The sequence below is a fragment of the Bubalus kerabau genome, chromosome 10 (assembly GCF_029407905.1).
Source record: "Bubalus kerabau isolate K-KA32 ecotype Philippines breed swamp buffalo chromosome 10, PCC_UOA_SB_1v2, whole genome shotgun sequence".
In the NCBI taxonomy this organism is placed as follows: domain Eukaryota; kingdom Metazoa; phylum Chordata; class Mammalia; order Artiodactyla; family Bovidae; genus Bubalus; species Bubalus kerabau.
Window position 1 is genome coordinate 37,434,620 of NC_073633.1, and position 26,046 is coordinate 37,460,665.

A 26,046-nucleotide genomic window follows, 5' to 3' on the forward strand; every position below is an offset into this window, starting at 1 on the left:
TACCCAGGGTTCATGACTGCAGTTCCTGGCACAGTCATAAATATTCATACCTCTACTAATAATTTGCAAGCCAAATTCAGTTGGCTTTTTTCACCCCATCAATCTTATAATTAATAAGGGTGGTGCTCTTATTTCACTTTCCTCCCAAAGAAAAGATAAATGAAATAAAGAGTCGTCCTGTAAATTTAAATAGGAGTGCCTCTCACTGATTAAAAACTGATGTTATCATATAATAGTGGAAGAAGAGGCTTTAGCTATTTCACTGGTGGCTGGAGGGAGCGATGGTGGGGAGGGGGCAGCAGATTAGAGACAGGGAAGCATTTCCAGATGTGGCGGCCTGAGCCTTGATCTGAAGAGCTTCGTTATCTGTTAAATAAATGCATAGGAGAACTTTGTGATAGCATGTTAAAAGTGAGTTGTAGGGTATATATTTACAAATTGCACTCTTATCTGTTGTTTAGATGGATGGACATTAAATTCAGCATGCTAATATCCAGGGATTTAGATTCTAAACACTATGGGTTCTGTCTGCAGTTTACAAATTTAGAAACATTTTTAAAAGTTGTTCAAGTTTAGTGATCATTGTGTCTTTAAGGTGACTGCCTTTGAATTAAACTGATGGTTGTGTTTCTAAATGGAAAGACTTGGTCTCCACAGAAACATTAAAAGAGGCATATATCACAAAATGACTTTACAAATAAATCATGGTACACAAGACGTGGTGTAAATGTCTGCTCCCATTGGATTTTCGAAGGTCATTTATAGCAAAGCAGGAAAATCAAATTGAACATAATTTAGAAATAAAATTTTGATAATTGAGCTAAGTAACTTGAACTTGTCAATCACCTGTGACCTTATTCTATTTACACTTTCACTTCAACATTCAAAAGTCCTAAGGCCGCTGGATAAGCGTCTAGTATTAACAACTGCCCTTGCTCTGTGGCGGGAGGGTGGGGCAAGGCATGGGGGAGGTGGAGGCTGGCAACATTACCCCTCTGTTCAGATTATTCAGTCTGTTTTGGAATTAAGACACCTGGGTCTATGACTAAATGAGAAAAGTTAAACTTTGTAGTCAGATATTCGCCTCTAACTTTCCTTAAGGGGAACTCACTTTTAAAAATGCAATACTGTGTTACATTTGTGAACCGGTTAGATTGTTTTAGGAGCTCTTGTTGCTTGACTTTCCTTACTGAGACCTCTCCCCCATTTTATTTATGTGAAGGTGAGGTAGGGGGACATTAGGCACTCTTCATGTTCTTGATCCTTAAAGCTTACATTTAAGTGTCTTGTCCCACAAAAGCACATCATGTTCAGGACAGTCCCTTAAAAATGTCTAAACACGGTGTGCATTTTCAGTTTTATACCTTAATTCCGTGTGAATATAATCAAATGCTTAATCTATTGCTTTTTCCTACTGACATTTAAAAGAGGGGAATAGAGGGGAGGGAAGCGCACCTCGTTCTTCAAGCAGGCCTCCTTATGTTCCCCCAGCCCTAATCTGTCGGTTGCTTCAGGGGAGACACTGGGCTGTGAAAGCCCGCAGACTCCTGACAAGCAGCCCAGGCTGGAGTCAAAGACATGTTTGTAAAGAGTTCTCAGTGGGTTTGAGGGTTGTGAGTCTTATTCTGGCCAGGTTTCTTCCTGGGGAGTCTGGGGGGTAATTGGCTCTTTGCCAAGCCCTTCTCAGCCTTCTTTGGCTGAGTGGAATCTTGGAAAACTCACTGTTGGATAATAGAGTCTCTTTCTTCTCTTTTCCCAGAATCTGTTCCAAAGCAGACTTAGACCCACTGAAGCTCGTGGGGACTTCCTGGGTCTTTGCTGTTGCTCTCCTAGGTCATCAAAGCAATACATGGCAGTTTCCTACCGTGGAGCCTTCGAAGGATGACAGACTCAGGGATGACAGAGTGACTTCATCCACGAGGGGTGAGGGTGGGAGGGGGGTGCCTCTGACAGTCACTCTTTTTTCTGGTTCCAAATCTACTCCTGGAGCTAGAGGCAGGCCTTCCACCCTGGTATCACCAGAAGTCACCCCACGGCCTTGAGGCCCCCATCCCAGCAGAGACTGATGGAGCAGGCCGGTGCTGGAGCAGCTGGGCTTGAGCACTGCCTGCGATCTTCCCTAACTTTAATGGACACTGCAGGCTGAGCAGTTAAGTAGTTGAGGCGCCTGCCCTCCTGGCTGCAGACTTTCTCGCCCACCAATGTGGGACCCCTGGCAGCCACTGCTCTGCAGCTAGGAGGTGCCTGGTCTCTTCTGCTTCTCCAAGTCCAGGGAGTGGTTGGGACCTGAGGATCTCATCCTAATTCCCTTCCCAGCAGTCAGGGAAGAGCCTGGGGGAAGAGAAAAGTGAAAAGCAACACCCCCGCACCCCCAACTCCCAGGTTGTAGGTGGTGTCCACCTCGAGACCTTGAGTAATGGGAACCTCGCTCTCCAGGACACCCCAAGTTCCTGTGGGGCACGAGCTGGGCTCTTCCTCACCAAAGGTACCTCAGGGCACCTTGCAAATATGTTTGATGTTTTTCCTTTCCCATTGTTGAAGAGTGGCTGCAGAAGCAAGAGAATAAGGTAGGGAGCTGCTGCTGCTGCTGCTAAGTCTCTTCAGTCGTGTCCATCTCTGTGCGACCCCATAGACGGCAGCCTACCAGGTTCCTCCATCCCTGGGATTCTCCAGGCAAGAATACTGGAGTGGGTTGCCAGTTCCTTCTCCAAGGGTAGGGAAAGGAGATAATAATTACCAAGCTTTGCGGCTGTTTCTGTGATGTGTGCCTAGGTCATGTGTGTGTGTGTGTGTCTGTGTCTGTGTCTGTGTGTGTGTAACAGGAAGAAGGAGGGAGGAGAGGGAACAGGGAAAAGGGAGAGGGAGAGGAAGATGGGAAGAGAAAGAGAGAAATCTAAAGAACCGTAGACCAAGGCGATCAGTGGAACCAAGAGACGCACCAGGCCCAGCTAGCTACCCTGGCTTCACCTCACAGGTTTGGAATAGACACGGATAGCTCGGGGTTCATTTATCCCTTTTTGTCTGTCAGTCTCAAGAAATGTCTTTGTTCCCCGGGACCTGAAGAAAGAGGCTGGCAGGAAAGTGGGGCTGGAGTGGCTGTGTACAGAGGTTCAGCCAGGAGGGCTGGGCTCAATGGTGCCTGGTCCGTGCCTGCTGCGCTGTCTCACCTGCGGGCCTGAGGGCCTGCCTTGCCTTCAAACCCTTCATCTAGGTGAGTGCCTGAGGCTTTCCTTCCACCAATTCAGCTTGTTTTCTGTAAAAACTGAAATTACGAGCTACGTTGACTTATTTTTTGAAGTCACGTTTGCCTGAGATTGTATTTACCAGGTAAAGTGGAGAGCTAAGAAGAGTTTGGGTAATTTCAAATTAAACCTACCACAATTGACAATTTGTGTGAGAGTGAAGATGGGGCTCCTTTCAGACAGTGACCTGGATTAGCTCTGTATTCAGATAGAAATAATCCCACCTGTATATTACTATGTGCGTGTACATGGCATCATCAATATTTTAAACTTCCCAATTCTTTTGGATTTCAAAAAGTGGCTGACACAGACCAAGAGCCTACTTCTGTGTGAGTGTGTTTTGGAAAAATACTTTGGTCCCAATAGATCTAGACACAGGAAACAGGAGGAGAAAAGGAAATTCACATTAACTCTGAGAGAGAGGAGGAGGGAGGGGAAGAGAAAGCTACAAGAGAAAAGAAGGAGAAATGGAGACAGGAGGAGGGAGGAGAAGATGGAGGAGGAAGACTGTGGTTGGGGGGGGATGGGAAGGAGGCTAGAGACAGAGACGGAGAGATTTTCACACGTGCAGACCAAGGGCTTTGAAGCCCTCGACCCCGACCCCCAAACCCAAGTGCATCTCACAAAACAGGTTTGGCTCGTATTTCAGGCCGTCTCCTTGCCCCGCGTCCGCGCTCCCCGGGGCCCTAATTCACTCCTGCCCTCTCCACACAATGACATTCGAACCCGGGAAAATAATTGCATTAGAGCAGATTACTTATAACCGATAGTTATCCGTCTTTTTCTGTTCGACAGAAGTCTATTAAACTCAGCACAGCCATTACCAGCTGAGCTCTAGAGCGCGCCTTCATTAAGAAAATTAAAATCATACTTCTGAATCTAAGCAAAGCCTGCGCAAGGTCTCCGAAGCCTGCGTCAAACCCCCGACGTTTTCATAAACCCGATTTTCCCGCGAATCCATCTCTGCTTTTTTGGAAACCGTAGGTCAGGGTGGAAAGATTGAGAGTGATGACAATTACTCCAAGATAGGGATGTCTGAGCTCCGGAGGCACCATTTCTCTTCGCAGCCCCTCCCCCTGCTCCCCTGACGCCTCTCCTCCTCGGATCTTTCCTCAGGCGCTTTCCAGTAAAGGCACCACACCTCTGCAGGTGTGACCCGGGATTGGAGAGCTGGTGGGGTGGGGGAGGTGGGAGACATGGGGAGGTGTGGGATTGTGGCCCCCGAAGCTGCGTGGGTGAACATCCCCAGCTGACATCTGCGGCCAGAGGCCCGCTCTACAGTGCACACCTCTCTCTTTCACACACACGCGCGCACACACACACACCATAGCGTGCAGAGGGGACGCATTGTTCCTCTCCATTGCATTTCACACCTGCTCCAGGACCAACGTGGCCTACGATCCTTTTGTCCACCGGGGCACCTGGAGCCTGGCCCGGGACTGGGCAGGCAGCTGCGTGTGCCTGGGACAGAGGACCTCTTCCCTTTGGCGGGTTCTTAGGCTGCTGGGGTCCTGGTGGGGTTTCCTCCTTGGTTTAGTAGGAGCCTCAGTTCATAGTACCCCTTGATGATTGGGGACACAATCGGTGCAGTTCCCCGCCTGTCCTGAGCCTCTGGGAGGGGAGGAGGGAACAGGTGGGGAAGGGGGCAGGGGCCACACCCCCTCCCCTGCCTGTGGTCTCAAGGTAATAGCTCCCAGGGCTCCAGCCGAGGGGGGTCTCCAATTCCAGGGCAGGAGAGCTGTGTGCTCAGTTTGGAGGGGGCGGGTTTCCATTGATTTTTCGTGACCTCTGAAAATTTATAGGGTTTGAAAAATAATTTTTAGCATGGTTTATTTATTTATTTATTGTTTGCCACCACCCTCCGTTTCAGCATTTTGCTTTGTAAAATGTTAATTACTCTGTATTTCTCTGGAAAGTCTGCTCAACTTCAGGGCTCTAAAGGAAGACACAGCGGCTTTGGCATTTTCTCCGGGTATCCTTTCCTAGGGCTCTAAGAGCAGAGATGCACTGCTTCCTTTTTTGTCAGAATGCCCCCTAATAGAGTTCTCACCCCTCTTTATGTCTAATGAGGGCTTTGAGGTTTATTAAGGGAAAATAGCACACACCCCCTCAGCACTCAAATACGGGATTAGGTGGAGCTTACTTGAAAGTGTATAATATTATTGTCCCTTGGCAAGTGTCTAATTCTCTTTCCCATAACTTCTATTTGACCAAAAAAAAAAAAAATCCTACAAAATTCAAGTGATGAAAGTCAGCGAATAGATGTGGACAAGTGAACATCCTTTTACATCTCCACAGCTTTCAACCTGCTAAACTACAGGATATTAAAACAAAATCAGGGGAAAAGAAAATAAAATAAGTGCACCTTCACTGTTGTTAGTGTTTTCATCTCATCAAATGTAGACACATCATTAGATTTCTTTTTCCTTTGTAGCAAAAGATGAGGAAATCAGAAATGCACAGCAGCCTTTTAACAGCAGCAAATCCAAGACTTTTGAGATGGTTTTCTTAGAGTCTGTTTTCCCTTCTTTGCCCTTCAAGCAAAACAGAAAACAAAGATAAAAAGGAAGAAACATCATTCCTAGTGGAGAGTTTATTTTGTTGCCACAATAAAAGGGTGGGGACAATTAATAGCTATTTGAGATGATAATGCTTAGTGATCCCATTCATTTAATCATAATCTTCAAGTGGTTTAAGATTAATGGCAAGAGGTGTTTTTGGTCTCTTCCTAAGGACCTTTGTATTAATTTACTTAGAGCACTGACCAGACTGTCAATGTCTCCAAATTTCATTAAGTCGAACTGAGACAAACACAATGAGATTTTCATGTTTTTGTTTTTGTTTTTTTTCTGTGAGAATATCTCCTGGAATTTTTATTTGGATTCAGCTGGGGGCGGGGGGGGGGGGGGGGGGGCACTTGCTTCCTTTTCTCTATTATAACTAGGTGGAAATAGATATATATAAAATATGTGTGCTACATATGCACACATCCACATATATATTTAAATGAACTATATGTACATATCCACATATATATTTAAACTAATATCGTTTACAGATAACTTTCCTTTCACTTCTGAGCTTAATGAAGACTTTTCCAAAAGTCAACTTCAGTGACAGGAGACAGGTTCTGCTTCAGCCAGACCAGGATTTATGTTTAAAGTAGGTTTGAACGCACTGAATGTTTTCAAAACAGACAAAAAATAATGAGAACACGTTGGAGTATAAATATTTAACTTTACCTCAGTTGTCATAATAGCCCCAGCAATTCTTCAAACACAACCGGAGGACTGAGGCATCACTTCACTGGCATCAGCCCGGGCTGCCTCCGCCTTGCCCTAGGAGCGCTGGTCCCCTCAAGTCCCCGGTTGCCCTTCCCGGAGCATCCCCAAAGAGGAGGATTGGAGAAGGCGTGACGCGGGGCGGGGGAGCCTAGGGAGAAGTGAGGTAAGAGAACGGATTTTCAAACTCTAAGGTCCTGATCCTCTGGCAAGAAATGAACATCAAGAGACCCACCTTTCCCTTGCCGTCCTCCCTGCCCGCTGTTTCTTCCCCTCATTTCTCAGAGCTGTTTCCACAAAATCCCGCAATCAGGTACCTTCAAAAAGCATCCCCCCCAAACTCCCTATAAACTAAAGTCGTTCCTCACTACAGATTTACGCTCTTTCGGTGGGATCTGGCTGTGGCCAGAAGACTTTCCGCGTCAGAGCTGCTCGGCCAGCGCGTTTCCCGGGGAAGAGAGGCTGGTGGCGGGTCTCCCGACCCGAGGTTGTCCCGGCTCTCGCTACCTGCGCGCCCTAGCCGTACGGTGGTTAGAATTCGGGAAGATGCACTGGGATGCCAAGAAAGCGCCTCTGTGCACCGAAAAGGTTGAAAAATAACCCCAGCACTCTCATCTAGTACCAGTCCCACACCTTGTACTGGCGTGAAGCACCCGGGGAAGATCAAGTGTCAAAGACAGTGGCGGTTTATTTTGGTGCATTTCAGTTCTCCTTTTCGTTTCCAGCAAAATTGAGAACACAGCGGAGAAAGAAGAGGGACCTTCGGAGAAAAGACCTCTGTGTGTGTGTGTGTGTGTGTGTGTGTGTGTGTGTGTGTGTGTATAGGTAGGTAGATACGATGACAACTTTCAAGCACATTCTCTATTTAAAAGCAAAACCAAAACCCAGACAGGGGCCGAGATTTCTTGGCGGTGCAGCGAAGGGTCATTCAAGACAAGCAACTGTCTGAATTCCGAAAGCTATTTCTTGGGGCTTTACTGAAATAGTGCGAGTTCCCGAGAGTTTAATTTTTCAAGGCTGTAAAATGTTGTTTTGTATTGGCCTCTTTTCCCATCAGATATCCATTAAAAAAAAAAAAACAAACTTCTACAGCATCTATTAAACATATTTCCTTGGACTCGAAATCTACAGCTCGGCAGAAACAAACAAGTCACAGCAAAACCCCGGAAAATAAAGAGATTTAGAAGAATATCTGTCCGTTTCTTAGTCATTTGATAGTTTATTCCCTGGAGGCCAAGTGAAGGTGGGGGTTCGTATTTTATTGTTTTATTTTTCGTATGTTATTATTTTTCTCATATATTCACTTAAATGTTCAGCTTTGACAAACTATTTTCCTACCGCGGGGTTCTTTTGCAGAACAGAAGTGGTGGTGGTGAAGCGAGTTAGTCGAGCGGGGCGGGGGTGGGGAGCGCGGAAAAACACGACTTGCTTCGCAGGGGGCTGACGCGCAGCCGTCTACTCAGTTAGCCAGCAGGGGGCGCTCTTATGTTATCGCTGGACCAGACAGCCGAGCCGCTTGGCGCTACTAGAGGCTTTGCAGTTTTACGCAGCTGCAAAAGGAAGCGGGGCGGGGGGAGTGTAGCTCCTAAACCCTCAGCCGCTCTTCCACTTGGGTTATTTACCCGCTGTTAGGCAACATACCTAAGTCTAGCTTTACCTCCCCACTCCACTTATAGTGCACCCCCCCTCTCCATCAACCCCTTTTCATCTGCATCTATGAAGCACATGTATAATCTCTCTCCCTAGCTTTGAAATATACATTAATGCAACTTATTAAATGCGCCGACGAATAGTCAACATTTTTTTCGCCTGTTAGTTCCGCTGATCCAAGCAGGATTTATTTGCAGATCTCACATCCCGGAGCCATAATGCGTGATTTTTTCCCCTTAAATAAAATTGGTCAAATGTTGACAACCTTTAAGCCAATCTAACGCTCAAGATTAGTGATGGGAAACTAATGAGAAAATATCAGATCGCCCGGCCTGAGGGCTGCCAATTAAATCTTCGCTGATTGAAAAATAAAAGCGGACTTGGGGTGTGAGCCCAGCTCAACTTCAACTATTAATTTAACATGTTGCCGGGTCCGTGCCTTCTCTCCTCTAAACAGCTTCCCGTAATAGCCCTTCCTCCTCTCTCATCCCTCAACCTAAAAGTCAAATGTTATTTCTCCGAATATTTCGAGAGGTTCATATCAGGATGATCGTTTCTTACACCGTAAATATTAGGCCTTTAAGCAATATGATTTAACTAATTAGAAAATTTACATCATTAAGTCTCAGGGAGAGAAAAAAGAGAAACAAATCTGCCAGTCATTTTAAAGGAGACAGGCACTATTGAAGTGTGAAGAAATCGGCTCTAATTCAAAAAGGCAATCGGGCAGAAAAAGCCCTCAACATTACCCTGCTAGTTATTAATCAGAAAGGGTTCTCTCTGCTCCCCACTCCCCCTCCTCTCTTAGCAGTGAGTTTAAGTTCATTTTTTTGCCAGTGGCCCATGTCATATTTATATTGAGGTTTTGTCTGCTAAAGGATTGAAATCTGAAAATGTTTCAATATGAAGAAATCAGAATCCTCAAAGGAAAAAAAAAAATCATAGAATCACCTTTCTTCCAGACAAGTAAACCTGTTGTGATAAACAATCCTCACCCCCTCTTTATTTTTTGTCCATTCTTTCGTTTTTTCTTCCCATTAAGTTCCTATTTTGAAACCTGCTTGGTGAGAACGAGATAAAGTCTTTGTGTCCTGCTCCCCTCCCCCTCCTGTCTTGCACCCCTCCTTCCGCCAAAGTGAGAAACTTAGACTGAAAGCAGAAAAGTACAAATACATTAACAAAGCCCCACTCACTTGATAAAAAGGCCACGGTCTAGGCTTACATGTCAGGAATCTAAGAGAAGGGGAATCAATCCGGTGGGTCTCTGGACAAAAGACGATGAACTAGAAATTCCCACCACCTATGTATAACATTTGATAGAGTATGTGAGTAAAATGAAAAAAAAAGGCAGGTAGGTGAGAATTATTTTAAAGTGCATTGTGGTGTTGTGTGCCTTTTTCTCTATCCTCCCCCCCCCCCCCCCCCTATTCAAGCTTAAAACAGCAGCCTCATTATAGCGAGGTGCCCCTTCCCACCATACTCTTACTTAAGCCCTTGGTCCACCACACACAGAGTCCTTTCCCTGGTCTTCTCATTCCCAGCAAATTAACTGAAGAGGGAACTGCAAAGGAACTTTGTGAGTAGTTCCATTTGGAAATTCAGCCCTTCCTGGCATTTCAGAGGACTTGTTCTTAGACATTGGCTTAAAAAAATTAATAGCAAGCCTTAGGTATTCAATTTCCCTTCACTATTATTTATTTTTAAATTACAAAGAGCTCCCAAAGGCCCTTCTTCTTCTTCTTTTTTTTCCCCCTGCCTGGCTCAATTCTTCTCTTATTTGGTACCCTTCGAGCCTCATTTTCTTATCCTCCTTTCTGCCTTACAATCTAAAAGTTTCACAACCTTGCTTCCCACAAAGTCCCTGGGCCTGGAATTTTCAAGTCTCTGGGCTTCTGCGCGCCTGGAGCTGCTCTCCAGCGTTAGTCCAACGCCATTCCTCACCTTACCAGATTTCAGCTTTGCAGGGGAGAGCAGTAGCAGACCTGGGCTATTAACACACCACAGTTAATTCTCTGCGGGAGCTTTTACTAGGTGGGACGTGTGGAAGGAGAAAACATCTGTAAACAGTGAGCTGCTCTTGAGGGTGGGAAGTGCGTTTTGACATCAGAGGCCAGAACGCATATGAAATATGGCAGAATTCATGAAGGAACTAGTTCGGAGTTACATTTTGGTGAAATAAGGAAAGGAAACAGAAAAGAGTGGGGGACACTGGGAAGAATCTAGAATGCTCCCCCGAATTTAGCTTTCTTTCTGATCGTCAGGGAACAGATGGGAGTCGAACGTGCTCCTCTTTGAGAAAGATGAGAGTAAAATGGACACTTCTGTCACTTTCAGGAGGCGGGACACTGAGAGGTGAAAATGTACAAGACAATGGCCTCTGGCGCTGGAGGGCTCCCCTGGAGGGCTCCCCACCCTTAGCCCCTTCCCTCTAGGAACCCTCCTTACCTTTGTTGCTTGCATTTGATCTGACACACTGGATGTTCCTGGGCTAGGTTCTTTGAGAGAAAAAAGACCATGAGAATCAACCGGTCTCCTCCTGCATCTACTCCGAAGCCAAAGAAACATAACAATAAAATTTACAGCGCCTTTAACAACTCGCAAGTAAAGCATTAAAATTCTATTTAATTGAGAAAATATTGATTTTTAAGTCTAGCAAAAGCGAAATCGTAATTTAGCTGCAAACTTTAAGGCGGGAATATAACATTATGTCGCCGTATTATGGATCCACCATATTATACCTATGCAACATCACATCTTTAATTGCACTACTTTATGAAGTGATAAAGACAAAAGATAACCCGACTTAAGCAAACGTTTAAAAAAAAAAAGAGGACCTAGAGTAATTTCTTTTTCCAGTTATTTATAAAATAATTGTCTCCTTTTAGTTTGAAATAGAAAAAAAAAAAAATGTCCAAAGGGGAAGAAAGAAATAAAAAGAACAGAAAACCACAGACCAGTCTAAAAGCAACTCACATTAGCAAGTCCGTTGACATTCTGTACCAATAGAGGAATGAAGCCAACACATTTAGAGAAAATGCATTCACGGACAAAATCGCATCCTCCTTTAAACGAAATAAACCTGGGTCTTTTTTCTTACTTTACTCTCCCGTCCTTTTTTGGGGAGTGGGGGGCAGAATCCATTGGTGGATAGGGAAAGGAAAGAAAATCAGGCTTTATATGTTATTTCTGTATCGGTTTTTGGTATTATAGAGGAGTAAAGAAGTTTTTGTGTGGTGGTTTTTCATTGATCAGTCACTCTGAGCTAATGTAATTATCCTCATCAATAGGAGGCTGCAGAGAGAATCATTATGTGGGTGACATTGATAAATGATCGCCCAGGAACGGCCCTCTCGCGGGCAACCCCCACAGCTGACCCTCCCACACACACAATGTAGTCATAGAAACACCTAGAGAACCTCGGGCACCGCCGCGGAAGGGGCAAGTGAGGGAAGAAAAGCCTCGGGCGGCCGGGGTGGGGGTGGGGGTGGGGGCGAACGGGGGCGGCCGGTCCCAGACCCAAACCAGTCCTAGCGACAAAAACAGCCCACGGCGGGGACGCAGGAGGGCGTTGCGGGAGGGAGAATCCCTCTTTCCAGCAGCAAACCTCTCACAGTTGCTCACAACAAAGTGAAAATCCGTCCTCCGGACGACCCATTCATTCCTCCACACCTTTACCGTGTGTGACCTCACTACCAACAACCTCTGATGTTTGCCGAGACACATGTTCAAATAGATTTCTCCAAAAGAGTTAAATAATTAGGTTACAAACCTGTAGGCATCTCATTCTCATGAGGGTCTCCTCCCACCTCCCCACCCCCGTTCAAAAAACCCCAAACAACAAACAAACCAAACCCACAGACTCAACTGAACAAAGACAGCAGCTGGGCGACCCCCTCACTGCTTTCTCCCCACTTATTTACTGGGTGACCCTTCCTTTCGCTTCACCTCCTAACCCAGTGCCTCTGATTATGAGATAATGGATTTTGCGATTGTTCCTGTCAGGGGAAAAAAAAATCCCCACCGAACCCCACGTTTTCATCTTTGGACTGTTTTATTTAAGCCAATGTAAAAGTATTGAGAACAGTAATTGATTCATAATGATCCATAAATCGATGTCGGGGAGCGGTGAGGGGGGGTGGAGATGGAGATGTATGAAGAGTGGGAAGGGGGATGCTGTTTATTTATTTTATTTCTAAAGCTTCAAGTAAAGTAGCTTTGACACTGTTGGGGCTGGAGGGGAGGAGCTGTTGGGCTCTGCTGGATCATCCATCATCGCTGTCACCCAGAGTCTGCCCCGAGGAGCCGTAGACGCAATCTCCCTTCTGTCTCTACACCGAAACTATTAATATTAAAACCTCCCTTCAAACACTGCCCGGACGGTCTCCATTCTCATCACAATCTGACCGGCCTCCCCCATCAGACCCGCAGTTTCCCTGCGCAGCAGCTTCCTCCAAGCTTGGCCCCGACGGAGGGAGCTCCACGACCACGCACGACGCCCTTAGTTGATTACAGCGACTGTTAGGTTCCCCCTCCTCACCCCGTCAGTTTGAAACACGTCTGTCTGTCTAACACACGCGCGCGCGGGGGCGCGCGCAAAGAGAACACCAGGTGAGGGCTGGAGCCGCCCGCACGGAGAGGGAGAGTCTGCACGCCCCCTGAGCCTGCCTGAGCCCCCGCCTGCCTCCTCCCAGGCTCGTCCGTACTGGGCTGTGGCTGCTAAACCCGCACATCCAAACACCGCCCCCGCCCTAGACACCAGCCCTTCTAACACAGTGGCAACTTGCAGCGGAGGTCCAGGCTCCTTATCAAACTGCTGGCCTGCAAGACTGGTGGGGAACTTGTGGAGGATCCCTGTCCAGTCCCTTTGAAGGAAGGTCCCTCCTCTGACAGCTGCTAGAGATATTAGCCACATTTCCCTTCCCAGATCTGCTCCGGGTTAACGGGCCCACATGGGCGGGAGGGGGCTAGGATCCTGACGGACTCTTCTGGACAGATCTAACCAGGGTGAGCTAGGGCGAGTGCGGGGCGCTGACCTGGGGGTGCGGCGGCGGGGAGGGGGGGGAGTGCGGGGGGGAGGAGGAGTGTGGGGAAGACACAGACTTCCCTTATCTTTTCTTCTCATTTTCCTTCAAAATGTGGCTTCTTGCTCAATTCCCAACCCTTAACAGATGGCGACTGCAGTTCTCTCAGAATTTCTTAAAGAAAGGGAAACCTTTGGAATTTATTTCTGCTTTTGCTTTTCCATATAAATAAAAAAGTGTTTTTATATTACTCTTGTTTTGGAGAACATAAGCAATTTTATTCAGACTACAGTATTTCCTTTAACACTATATGGTTGTCAAAACACCATTCCCAGTTTCTTTGCTTTTGACAGCTGAGTCTTTCTTAAATATACCCAAATCGGAACTCTTTATACTAAATAGTAAACCCGAGATAGGAGCAAGTGCCTTCCGAGGTGGTATAAAAAAAAAAAAGCATTATAAAAAATTGGACAACTCTACCACCTCTCTATCTTAGCATCTGGAGTGGGGCGGCGGGAGAGCAAGGAAATGCAAACAAATATTATTACAACAATTATTCATCTCTAAATATTTAAGAAGGTTAAGGTTAACGTGATAGGGTGTGAAGTTGTTAAAGAAATCAAATCTGAGATGGCTTTATCTGTTAAAACCAAGAATAGAGAGTTCTGGGATCTAAACTGTGATGAAGTAGCTTAATAATTTCATTAAACACTTTCTAAATATGAGTCAACTACTAAGTAAACCCTTCAGCATTTACTCTACTGACAGGAAAGGAAGAAAAACTTTGCCAAATTTTTTTTCAGCTGATGTGACAGTTAATTTATAAATGAAGAACTTGTCAAATTTTACCTATAGCATTTAAAATAAAAATAAGTAATTATTAAAATTTTGCAAAAAGACTCCATATATAATTGGATGACAAAAATGAGAGGGAAGCTCTCTGTATTCCAAGTGGCCCATAATTTCTCCATGAACAGTTAGCTGGTATCAGAAGTGTTATTTCTGTGTTTAAACAGCATAATGCTAATTTAATAAATGGATTTATAAAAATTCTACCTAAAAATGATACAGAACAATAGAAGCTTATTTCCTTGTTCTTTTGCATACAACTTCTATTAATGGCTGGTTGGCTTGCTTGTTGTGCAATGGGAAGAGGGTAGAACCCAAAATTAGATTCAAACTTGAATTTCTGAGATAGTGAATGATTTCCCAATCAGGCTGACAGCACGGAAGTAAATAAAAGTTTATGACAGTATCCCTTCTGAACACAGGATTCAAAGTTTGGGTGTTACAAAATTTCAGGATAGTATATTTATTTGAACAACTGAGAAACATGCAAATCCCTCACACCTTTTTTCACTCTGTTACTTTGGCAGGCGTTTCGTGTAGTACCATCATGTTAATGTCAGAGGTGTTCAGGAATGTTGCATGAAATTTTGAAAATGGCATTACATTGCCTGTTTTGCTGTTGTTTTAGGGAAAAAAAATTAAGTTTAATGAGCAGATCATCGCACTGTAGTGCCTGCATGTGGAGGTGTCTGAAATAAAAAGACAGCATCCTATAATTTATATTAAATATTAATGATTAAGTAATCTTTTCAACACAGGACCTCAAATTCCATAGAAGTTGTTTACTCATCTATGAACATCTAAATGTAAATTCTTAATTTACATATTCAACAGTATTTTAGTAACTAAGACAGAGAAAAAACACAGGCAGATGAATTATCTTTGAGCACAGACGTTAGTTATTTCTTATGATGTAAAATTAACCCCGAAAAAACCCTTTATTCTGGCAGAAGATGAACATGAAAAGCTTCATCTGAAAGTACTTTTTTTTTAACATCATGCAGCTAAAGAGGAGGTTGGACATGTTGGTGATCTTTCAACCTGGCTCATAACACATACACACACACACACACACACAATTTCGTACCTGTAGAAGTTTTCTGCTGGTAGAATTTATAGGCCAAATATATACTGAAAGCTTACAGATGGTTACCTTAAAAAATTGTTGGTAAGTTAAGTTTTGATATATACTGGGTTTCTGGAGGCAAAGCCTTCACCTACTTTCAATCCCAAGCATAGGCTCTATGCAACCTGGCCTTAAAACTATTAAAAACACAAAAGCCTAACAAAAAATCAAAAATGAAATATTTATTACCGCATTTTGTGACTTAACACTTTTTTTTTAACATAACGTCACAGTCCTCATACAAGTATTTTAATGTAAATTTGACAAAGCTTAAAGGTAACAGCATTTTCTTCTAGTGAGGAACACGTGCTGAGAAAAGAAGAATTCATGGACATACAATACCAATTCCACAGCAGATCTGATACTAGCAAAAACATTCTTTTTTTTTTTTCAATTGAGGTAAACACATAGAATATCTAACATGAAACAATTAATAGACCGAACTCTGTACGAAGTTTGTTACAGTATTCTCTTGCTCCTTTTTATCCCCCAAGCTTTGAGTTTCTGATAAAGTCCTAGTTCTGGTACTTGACCATTAATAACTTTTTTTGTGTGTTGAGGAAAGCTGCCCAACTCAAGATTGTTTTGTCCACAGCCAAGGCTTAGAACTCCTGGAAGAAGCTCCTGCTCTGTCTTTAAATCTTCATTGGCAAGCTCTTTGAAGAAGAGTCCCCCCAAATAATAATAAGAATTGGCTTATGAAGCACAAACTATAAAGATCTGTTTGAAACTAAAGGACACATTTATGGAGGAACAAAGGCCGGGCATGAAAACACATTCTTGAAGCCGGAGTCCGAGGGATGAGGTTCAGCCAAACGTTCACCAAGGTCTCCAGCGTGGTTCTTTTCTCATTGGCCCAACAGGTTTAAAATATACCACAGTCTCTCCTGGATAGTGAATTCACTGATGAACCAAAACAGTCATTCTTTTGGGAACAACACACATAGTGTGGAAAACAAGGATATATTTTTTTTTCTCTTCTAAAACTATTTGAGGCAACATAACGGAGTGATCAACAGAAATGTACAAGTTTAACTTAGTTCCTATGTTTATACTACAGTAGTTATAACTCTCGGAGTCTTTTTCCAGAGGATCTTTACATGGACAGAATTGTCTCAGTGAGCCCATGATTTCACATTTGTGTTCTTGTCTCATTGGTCCTCTGTTGCTTGATGAAAAATGACAAAAAGTAAAAAATAATCACAGCTGTCTGGAATTTCATATTGAGTGTCAACATCTGGTCAAAGTTCAGAAAGTCTTAAAATAGTTTTTGCGTGTGTTTCCTTTTCCCTTGAGTTCCCTTATACTACTGGGCATGAATGTCCATAACCTGTCCACCAACATTAGGATCTACAGAATTTAACATTGTGGGACTCTGTGCTGACATAGTCATTCCAGGGTGGGTAGGGGGTCCTCCGTGCATCATCATGGCTGGGTGGTGGGGATGGCTTGGCAAATATGAATGCATTGGGGGTCCATGTCTTAATTGAGTAGGGTGTGGGGTCATCTGGGGAGGAGTGTAACTTGGCTGTGCCATACTCATTCCCATAGGACCACCCTGAGAAACGTACTCCCCTGGCATGCTCTGCAAACCTGAAAAGAGAGAGGCAAAAAGAAAGCAGGTCAAATTCCTAAACATTTTTATACTTTACCCATCAAAGATGAAAAAAAAAAAAAAAACAACAGACACTGCAAATCTTATATCTAAATTTAGCTGCAGATTCTTGCCAATGTTTGCAGACATTCAAATTGTAGTTTGCATTTAATTTCATCGCACAGCAGTATAATGCAACACAACAGAACTAAATATTTAATGCAACTAAATGTCATAAAGTGGAACTGTTTTTCAAAATGGTATTCAGTACATTTCTTTGATAATTGCAATAAGAATATAAATTCTAAGTCGAGTTTTATCAGTTAACTGTTGATATATCATTTCTTTTCCTTTGTTGCATTTCTAAAAATGGAAAAAAATTATAAATATTAAAATAAAGTTGACATCTTATCATATCTATATTTCTTCATGAAAAATTTATCATACAAAACATTATGGCATATTCATTTCAAAGGGATGGGCTTTTATGTATATTTAAAATGAAGCCCCCTTTTGAATTAGAGGCATTCTTAGAGCAGTACACCCAAGAGATTGTAAAGGTCAGAGGTAAGAAGTCAATGTAAGGTCATATGACATGCCCAGTAGTTTATGTCTGAAAATTAAAAAAAAAAAAAAAAAAAGAATGCCTTGAGATTAGGCATAAAATATAACACATCTAGAAATTCTTAATCAAGATACACAAGATTTGAAGTTGTGAATTAAAATGTTGGGAAGTCAGCAGTTGAAGATTCTGATTTGTCTTGCAAGTTACCTGTTCATTGAATTAAGGTTATATTATATTTATTGTTGCCCATCCCCAGAGCTAAAAGGACAGCTTTATTCACCTCTATTTAACCTCCAGTACATACAGTTGAAAAGCTGAACAGATGTTTTTGACACTGTAAGCTGGTAATCTAAAGGCTTATACGCTGCAGTCATTTTGTTAAGTAGATCCGCAGTCCATTATTAACAGAAGTGGCAAAACCATCTAAAGACAATAACACAGCCTGCATAGTCCCAGCTCTCTGTTTATTCTACCACAGCAGCCTGCTCAATGGATGATGATAATTAAGTACCAAATATACCATATTGTGTGGCTGCATAATCAAATCAAGAGAGGATAATATTCTTCTGTATTAAGCTATTAATGTAATTGGTCATGAAGCATAAAATATGTTATGTAATTAAATAGGCTAGAAATTATATGGCCTATATTAAGAATTATCCAAGCTGAGCAAATGTTTTCTCTATAGCTGTTTTAGGGAACATTGCTTTCTACATTTTTTGACTGCATTAGTAAAGGAAGAAAGGAAGGAAATTGGCTTCATCAATGGTGTTCCATGGTGACCCCCTGAGATCTCATATAAAATGTTGGCCTCTATTTACATATAGAGAATGATTTAATCAAGGTACGTGTTGTTATATTCAGCCTCATTAAACAAGGAAGTTTCGATGTTATATGAATTTTTTTATGCTCTGGTGTCTTCAGCAAAGGATATATCTTGTTGGCAGACTCTGAATTTTTTTCAGATGTCAAAAACACTTGAAGCTTTAAAGTCTAATGGGTTTCTTAATCCAACTGCAGCCATTCAGCCTCAGTGAAAAATCCATTCCTTCATATTCAGTTGCTCCTAAATGTCTTTCCCTTTAAATTTATTGACTGACTTTCCTGTCTTTCTGTCTCATGTCGAAAGTCAGTAGGCACATGTAAAAAATAATCAAAACACACCGACTCCCTAGTGAAGAATCAATGGTGTCGCTGCTGTCATATATCTAGGCTAGGCATAATGAACTGCAGCATTTCATCTTTGCATATAAGATAATTTGGGCATCAATCGTATTCTGACAGATTTATGTCACTCAAAGGACAGTTCTACTTTTCCTTTTTTTTTATCGCTTCATTGAAGCCTGCTTAATTTCTCTCAGTCAACTGGTGCCCCCAAGACGTTATTTTTATTCTTAAATGTCCAATATCCACCTGATGTCTGTGTTTGTGCTCATTGGGGCCTCGGTAAATAGACTAAGAGCAAGTCCCCCCTGCTTAAGACACACACAGGCTTGTCAGTTGGCCTTTTCAAAAGTGTGTATTTGCGTCATCTTCGCCTTTAGAGATGGTGATATATATTTAAAAACAGGTCCTTAGTTTGGAAAGGCATGCAGTTATGGGCAAGGAAAAATAAAACGGGGGCCAAATTATAAAAAATAAAATAAAGTCTCTGCAGTGACAGTGAAGACAGGTCGCACCCAACTGTACTTACTTCCCCCGGCTTTGCGATTGCTTTACATGGTGAAGGTTACATGTAGTGCCATTGCCCATCCATGCCCATATTCATGCCCATTCCACTCATAGGTCCTAGAAAGGAGATAAAATCCAAGAAGAGGCCAGAAAATCAGCAATAATTGATGGTGAAAAAATAGGAGGAAACTCAAGATTCCTTCTCACTTACTGCCTTGGTTCAAAAAGAAAAAAAAAAGAAAAAGAATGTGTATGGGGCAGAGTAAAATGGTATTGTTGTCAACTCTTTACTTTTTAAAAGAAGATTTTTTTTTCCCCCACCCAAGGGAAAGAAAGCAGGCAGAGCAGGCAGCAGGCAATATTAAACCCACCATGAGAGTGGGAGAGTAGAGTGGATGAAGAAGGCTGGTGGAGAAGGTGACACTCGCCAGGGAAGCCCAGAGGAGAGATGAGCAAACCTACCTGCAGGCCGGATTCCCATGTGTTGCTGACCATCCAACACAAAGCTCCCCATGGGCTGACCCTCTGGACTATACGCTGCTCCTTGGCTCACTGAAGGATCAAGAAGAAAACCTGATTGTAGTCATTCGAGGACACAGAGGAGAAAGAAGAAAAGATATACCAAACAATCAGCAATTGTTCCTGCTGCAGCACTGAAACGTTACAGCAACAACGTGGTTGGCACTTGCAAAGGGGGGTGTGGTCTGTATGTGCGGGTCTAGGGTTGAGGTAAGATGTGTGAGTAGCTTTACCAAACATTCTAGAGGAAAGACGTCCCCAGCCTGTTGAACAGGTGGGCCATCCTCAGCAGCCTTTACTTCTGGACTTTTCTCTCTCAATTAGGGGGAAGAGGGGCTACCTGATGTATAAAGATCACCACATGCTATTAAGATTTTGTGATCCTGCCATCTCTGGTGGCTTAATAAAATTTCACATCAGACTTAAACACTTGAAAATTTGAGCACAGTTTTACAAGGTTAAACAGACTCAATGGAACGTTTGCTTTTTCACTCATACCAAAGAAAATGTAAACACGGTAAATTTAATGTTTCAATTGTTTTATATGATTCTCCAACAGGCCCCCAGCCTCCATTAGTGGGGCAATATTTCAGTTTTGTCGGGGAAATTTTGCCAAAGGAATCTGATTTTTCTTAAATTCTTTAAACTGAGGCCACAGCTTAAGTCTCCATCCTATTTGACATCCTCGTGAGTGACAATAGTCATCATCTACATGGAAAATAGCTTTTTCCCCACAGACCTTCTTGCAGGACACCACAAGTCTGCAGTAAAAGGAAATGCCTATTTCAAAGTAGAATGATTAGGAGTTCCTGGGTAGGGTTCTGACCATACCGTGTAATAATAGCTTTAGAGAAACTGAGAGATACTGTGAGAAAAACCCACATGTGTTTTCATGAGATGGATGGGAAGCATTTTAATAAAAAATAATGCTGGCAATGCAGCATGTCAGGCTTTAATAGAATATTATGAATAGTCAAAGCAAATGAATGGATACAATGAGTTTAACAGGAGATGTTCCAGGAGTGAAAGCAACACGCACACCAAGGAATTATGGGTAAGGAGAAAATGAGAGTGTGCTAATGATTGGATGCAGACAAGCAATGAGTAATTCCAGAGCTCACAGTTAAACAAACTGCTTGTGGCACTAATACGTGTGCCCAATTACCAATTCAGAAAGAAAATAAAAAGCAGTTTCAGTAGAGTCAGGGTGGGAAATCTCCAATTAGCACCAATTAGTGAAGTTGCTTCCTAGAATGGAATTCTGGGGACATTAAAAAACAAAATTCTCCCAGAATGCCTGATGGAAGCATTTCTTTACCAGGTGGTGAAACTCCTAAAGTATAACTTGATGAGGATTTGTGCCTCAGGGATGGGAACACAGACACGAGTTGGAACTTGCCTGCTCGATTTGACTGGTCAATCATGGGCTGTACTATTCTTCTTCTGGCATTAATAAACCTGAAATAGAAGAGAGACGACCAGTCAGCAAATGCAATTTCTGTGCTCTGTGAACACCTTCGCACGCTGCGGAGAATACAGTACAGTCGAACATCTACCAAAAATTATATTTTTAATTTGAAGGCAATCTTTCCTCTCCATGTTCAAAAATAGCTGACTGGATCATCTCCCCTGTCATCTCATAACCAAGTCGAGGTTGACTTGCTAAAAACAAGTTACTCAGGAAGAGAAAAAAGTTTTCCCTGCGAAAACTTGTATTAATTTGCAACTGTGCTTCTGCCTCTTGAACAAGTCAGAATCTTAAGTTCACAGGCTGGAAGATTTTCCCCCTTTCCCTAAACTCCATCATAGGGAGACCCCGCTTCCCCTTGCAGCTGGTCATAAATGGAGACCAGGCTCTGGCACTCGGCTTTCACAAGGTATTGTTAGGTCAGCAAAGCCATCAATTAGGCTGTCTGAAGTTTTATCACCAACACAGCAGTAATAAGTGCTGGCCAGAAAGACTTCTGCTCTTCGGCAACTCCTGCAGTTTAAGCCTGTAAAGTTAGGGGTCATTTAGAGGTCAGTGCCAGCTGGGGGCGGCCTTTCCAGTCTAAGCTGGGACACCCAGGGCAGGGATAAAGGTAACTGCCAACCATAAACCCAGCCACCTTTCAACCCACTAGAAAGACAGAGCCTCAGGTACACATGGTTGATATTAGAGTCTAAGAAACATTTTCAAATCAGGTGGTGGCTGAATCACAGGAATGTAAAGGAGAAGCAGTTATTTCGTCTAGAAGCCTGGATCTAATTTTGTTGGAAATCCAAAAATAAGTGCCTACTTCATGTTACTTTAATGTTTAATAATGCCCATCAAATATTCATGTACAAACAGAGTAAGATGATAAGAAATCTCCTTTATTTCTCCAAATTTAATAAAAACAAACCAATTTTCTACCATTTGCGAGTTACCCCTGTCCCCGTGCATTTAATGACATGCATTCCCCACACACTTGAGCTGATGCACAAGATTCACCGGCTGTGCATGTTCAGGGGGGACACGGAGGGAGGGGGTTGTCTAGCCTATAGCTAGCTGTTCCTTCAAAATAAAACCATGGATGATCTTTCCCAGGATTGCAACCCCGTGGACTGCAGCACACCAAGCTCCTCTGTCCTTCACTATCTCCTGGAGTTTGCTCATTCCCAGTATTCCCAGTTTCAGATCTTAAGTGCAGGGGGACTTCATGATTAATGAGTTTGCATGGGGTCACAGTCAGGAACTGAAAGCTCCTTCTTTGAAATTAGCCAGGAAAATTCTAGTGTGTGCTGGCAGCTCGGTGCTTCTATGGTGTTGAAGTCCCTTTTGCGGAGGACAGCAGCCCACACCCTTTTAGGCCTCCTGTGAGCATTTCTGGTGAGAATACAATTAGATTGAAGAAAAATAGCCGGGAGAAAACCAAAGGAGTCTTTTGCATAAGGCGTTTGTTTGGAAAACAATGCACTTCTTTATTACTTAAGAACATGTAGCTCAGGTTGTCAAGAATGTCACACCCCCTCAGGTTTGGGCAAGTAAGTGACAGGCTACGTGAAGTGAAAACAAGAAGAGATGGGAACTGTATATATTCCCTCCAGGCACTTTTAAGAGTTGCTGAGGAATAGCTGATCAGATAGATCACAAAGCCTTTTAGAAGTACCTCTCAAATCTTAGTGGTCTACTCTTTCCCTCACTGCTCTTACTGGGACCAAGGACAACTGACCTGAGAGTTGCATCAGAAAACTCCTTTCATCGGCTCAGATTAAGACCCATTGAGATGCTCAGAAGAGTGGGCGAAACCTTTGCTCTTCTCCTTGAAGTTTCTGATGGAGGACGCACATGGCAGGTTTTTCACCTCTTATGTGCTACTAATCCCGGTTTTGTTTTTTCCTACAGAGCAACTCTTTAGGTAAAACGAATTGCTATTTTTTCCCTTTTTAATTTCACCCTTTTACTCTTTTATTATTTACATCTGGAGGTTGTTCCCTTCTTTATGTTTTTCTCAACAGTTCCCCCAAACACTCCCTTCCTCACAGAGTTGCAAGGCATCATGGTCCTTAGTTCTCAGCAGGAGAACTCCACACTGTCTTCAAACAAATAATTACAGGGAAGGTTAGAGGTTCACTCAAAGGTCATTTCTTTGGATACTCGTCAGAATGTTTACATTAGTAAAAACGGGGTCCTCTCAAAAGGTTGTTCAATGGGGGATCCACAACAATGCAGAACATTAAAAAAGCATTCTGTGTGCCCGCAGGTCTTTACAGAAGTGCTGAACTTGGAAATGCCACTCCAGTATTACATTTTCAACTAGTTACCATGGCATGGACTGGATGTTCACGAGCAGTTATGGCGATGGCCTTTCTTTGCCCAGTTCTGCTAAACAAATAGGCAGAGAGGCCTCTGAAGGTTTTCACTAGATCTTCTTACAACAGGTCAGAGAGATTTTGCTTTTTTCGCTAGGGTTTCTCTGAACTGTTGTTCTCAAACAATGTTTGTGTACCATAGTGCTATATCTTGCCAGATTCCTGATTCTACCACATTCTTTCAAATCACACAGAATTTGTAAAACATATGGGTCCCAATTTTTCGGAACTCTCTTAACATACAACTCTTGCCAACTGTCAGCTCCCCTGATCCTAGGCTATCTTATGAACACCATAGATCTCATTATTAAAATTAACAATTAATAAGCTGACTGTAAGAACACTTCAACACTCAAAAATTAAATTACTACCACTGCACAGATGATCCATAGGCCACTCTTAGAAAACACACCCAATGTACATAAAATGAAGCCATTTAATTATAGACTTACAAAAATCAAACTAGGAGTATTTTTTTTTATTTCTTTATGTGAAATTTCCAAATGTGGTCTTTCCCCCAAATTACATGACATGAAAGTTTTTTCCACCTTCTCTGAAATGTATTTTAAGATGAAGTTATTCAGTGCTCAAGCAATAAGCAGAATATCAAGTTTTGATCTACTTAAAATTTGAAGTCTAAATTGAAAATTGCCTGATCTTCCATCTTTCAAGGTTCAAGCTCCATTCATATGGAAAAATGCAACTCACTGGTTCAAAGACAAAAGACATCTTAAAAGGCTCAAAAAGGTTTCTTGGATATTAAATGGGTCTTACAAAATAACATTTTGATGAGTTAAGTGTAAATGAATCAGACACATATGGATTAAGTTATCCTTGAATTTCACACGGGTTTAAAAACTAAGGGGAAAAGAGGGTGTTGGCAAAAACATTTTGGACTTTGCCAAACCCAAAACATTTGAAAAATTGCTGAAGACATCCAACTAACCAAAATGCAGCAAGCTGCACCCAACTTTAATGAAAACCCCCACAAGTTATTTCCAATCCAAAGACTGTTAGGTTTTTCATCTGTATCTGATATTAAAAAATGCTCTAAATTGTAATGTCATCCCAGAATGATTTTGAAGTTGAGGACACATACTTTTCTATTGGTATAAGCTATTTAACCCAAAATCACAAAGTCTTCTTAGATATTAAATAGCTCTTAAAAACATTCTGAGGTTTGTACAACTTGCATGTAAAATGTGCCACATATGATAAATTCCATAAATAAAATGTGCTAGTAAGCCTAATGCCTTATCCAGATTTCACTTAAAAAAAAATTCATTAGCCTCACTGTGACTTTTTAAGGGCTAGAGATAATTCCATTAGTGACTCCCTAGGGAATGAGTACCCTAAAATACACTACTTCCATTGATTTGTGTTGAACACAAAGTTAGTACACAGGCTCATGCAAAAGCTTTGGAGAGGATCTACTAAGACTATCTACTTTCTCACTAAATTCTATCAAAATAGAAAATGCATTAGTATGTGTGATCCTTAAAAATTATATACTTAGATGGTTAGCTTAAAAATAAACTTAATTACAGAAATAAATTCAATGACTTTCCAAGAATCATGAGGCCTTTTTGAGTCAACTTAAGAGTGAATATATATATGTGTATGTGTGCACATGTAAGTGTGTTTAGGCTAAGCCATGTCCGACTTTTTGCGACCCCATGAACCATAGCCTGCCAGGCTCCTCCATCCATGGGATTTCTGAGGCAAGAATGCTGGAGTTGGTTGTTTTCCTTCTTCAGGGGATCTTCCTGACCCAGGGATCAAACAATCAAACCTGTGTCTTCTGCCCTGGCAGATGGACTCTTTTATATATAAAAAGAATAAACCCAAGAGAGGAAAATATCATTGAAATCTCATCTTGTCTTTTTGGAGAGAGGTCTTCTGGAGACCTCTCCCACATCCCCACCTTAACGCCCCACAAAAAAAGCCAAACTTTTCTGTCAATGAAATCTGACCATGGAGATTTTCTTTTTAAAGTGTGTTCACTCCCGGGCATATTTCAGATTGATAGACATAGACTTAGGTATCTTTCTAGATTGTTGGTTGATTCTTTTTCCTTTCTTTTTCTCCCTCTTTTTTAAATGGCTGATAAATCCCTCCTTCTGGTTCACTAACTTCATTCCCCACCTGGTAACCCATTCCTTTTGGCAGCATTCCTTTTGTTAGAAAGTGTAGGCCTCCATGGAGTCACCTGGAAAGATGCCAGCCCTGAACCCTCTGAGGAGGAATCAAGACTCCCCCGAAGTGAAGATTTTGCATGGATTGGTCTGGTCAAAGAAGTAGAGGTAGAACTGCTGAAGAGAGATCAGATCAATTTGGAAGAGGTACTGTCCAAATACCTTGGTGATTGGGGACCTTTTAAAAAATGAAAAACCTGTTTCTTCACTTTTCCCAGCCACAGAACTCATCAGAGAAGGTTCTTATTCACAAAGCTTGCTACTGGTTGGGATTTGCAACAGTGAAGTCTCAATCAGGACAAGTCCATTATTAAGTTTCTTTGACTTTTCTGAGTTCAAGAAGAAAGCGTGTCTTTTTCTGTGCTGTGGTTATAGCTAAGAGCAGGGTTTTCTCAGTGAGATATACTGAAAAGGTTGAATCAGTGAATTAAGCAGATTTAATACCTTTGAATGTGTACTCCAACACACAGATGACTGAGTCATGTCTCAAACCTGCATT

At 42.4% G+C, this 26,046-nt stretch overlaps 1 protein-coding gene and 1 long non-coding RNA gene across 8 annotated transcripts in view; both read right to left on the reverse strand.

The window, feature by feature from the left end:
• Nucleotides 1-5,153: 5,153 nt before the first annotated feature.
• On the reverse strand, nt 5,154-11,572 carry LOC129620564 (uncharacterized). 2 transcript variants are annotated; one of them, XR_008698554.1, is made up of 5 exons: nt 11,147-11,572; nt 10,619-10,715; nt 9,367-9,473; nt 6,485-6,674; nt 5,154-5,776 (listed from the first exon to the last, which is right to left on the reverse strand). It is a non-coding gene; the product is annotated as an uncharacterized LOC129620564 (long non-coding RNA). The 2 variants fall into 2 exon arrangements; XR_008698555.1 differs by lacking the exons at nt 5,154-5,776; nt 6,485-6,674 and adding an exon at nt 7,625-8,073.
• A 3,759-nt stretch (nt 11,573-15,331) lies between these two features.
• The window catches only part of MEIS2 (Meis homeobox 2), a 223,040-nt gene continuing 212,325 nt past the window's right edge, over nt 15,332-26,046 (reverse strand). For 3 of the 6 annotated variants that reach the window (XM_055537316.1, XM_055537314.1, XM_055537319.1), the window contains 3 exons: nt 20,918-20,976; nt 19,462-19,572; nt 15,332-16,762 (listed from right to left, as the gene is read on the reverse strand). In XM_055537316.1, coding sequence (XP_055393291.1) covers nt 16,476-16,762; nt 19,462-19,572; nt 20,918-20,976 — 457 coding nt within the window. In that variant the 3' untranslated portion in view covers nt 15,332-16,475. Of the gene's footprint in view, nt 16,763-19,021; nt 19,117-19,461; nt 19,573-20,917; nt 20,977-26,046 lie in introns of all 6 variants that reach the window. The other 3 variants (XM_055537317.1, XM_055537318.1, XM_055537315.1) reach the window with 3 other exon arrangements.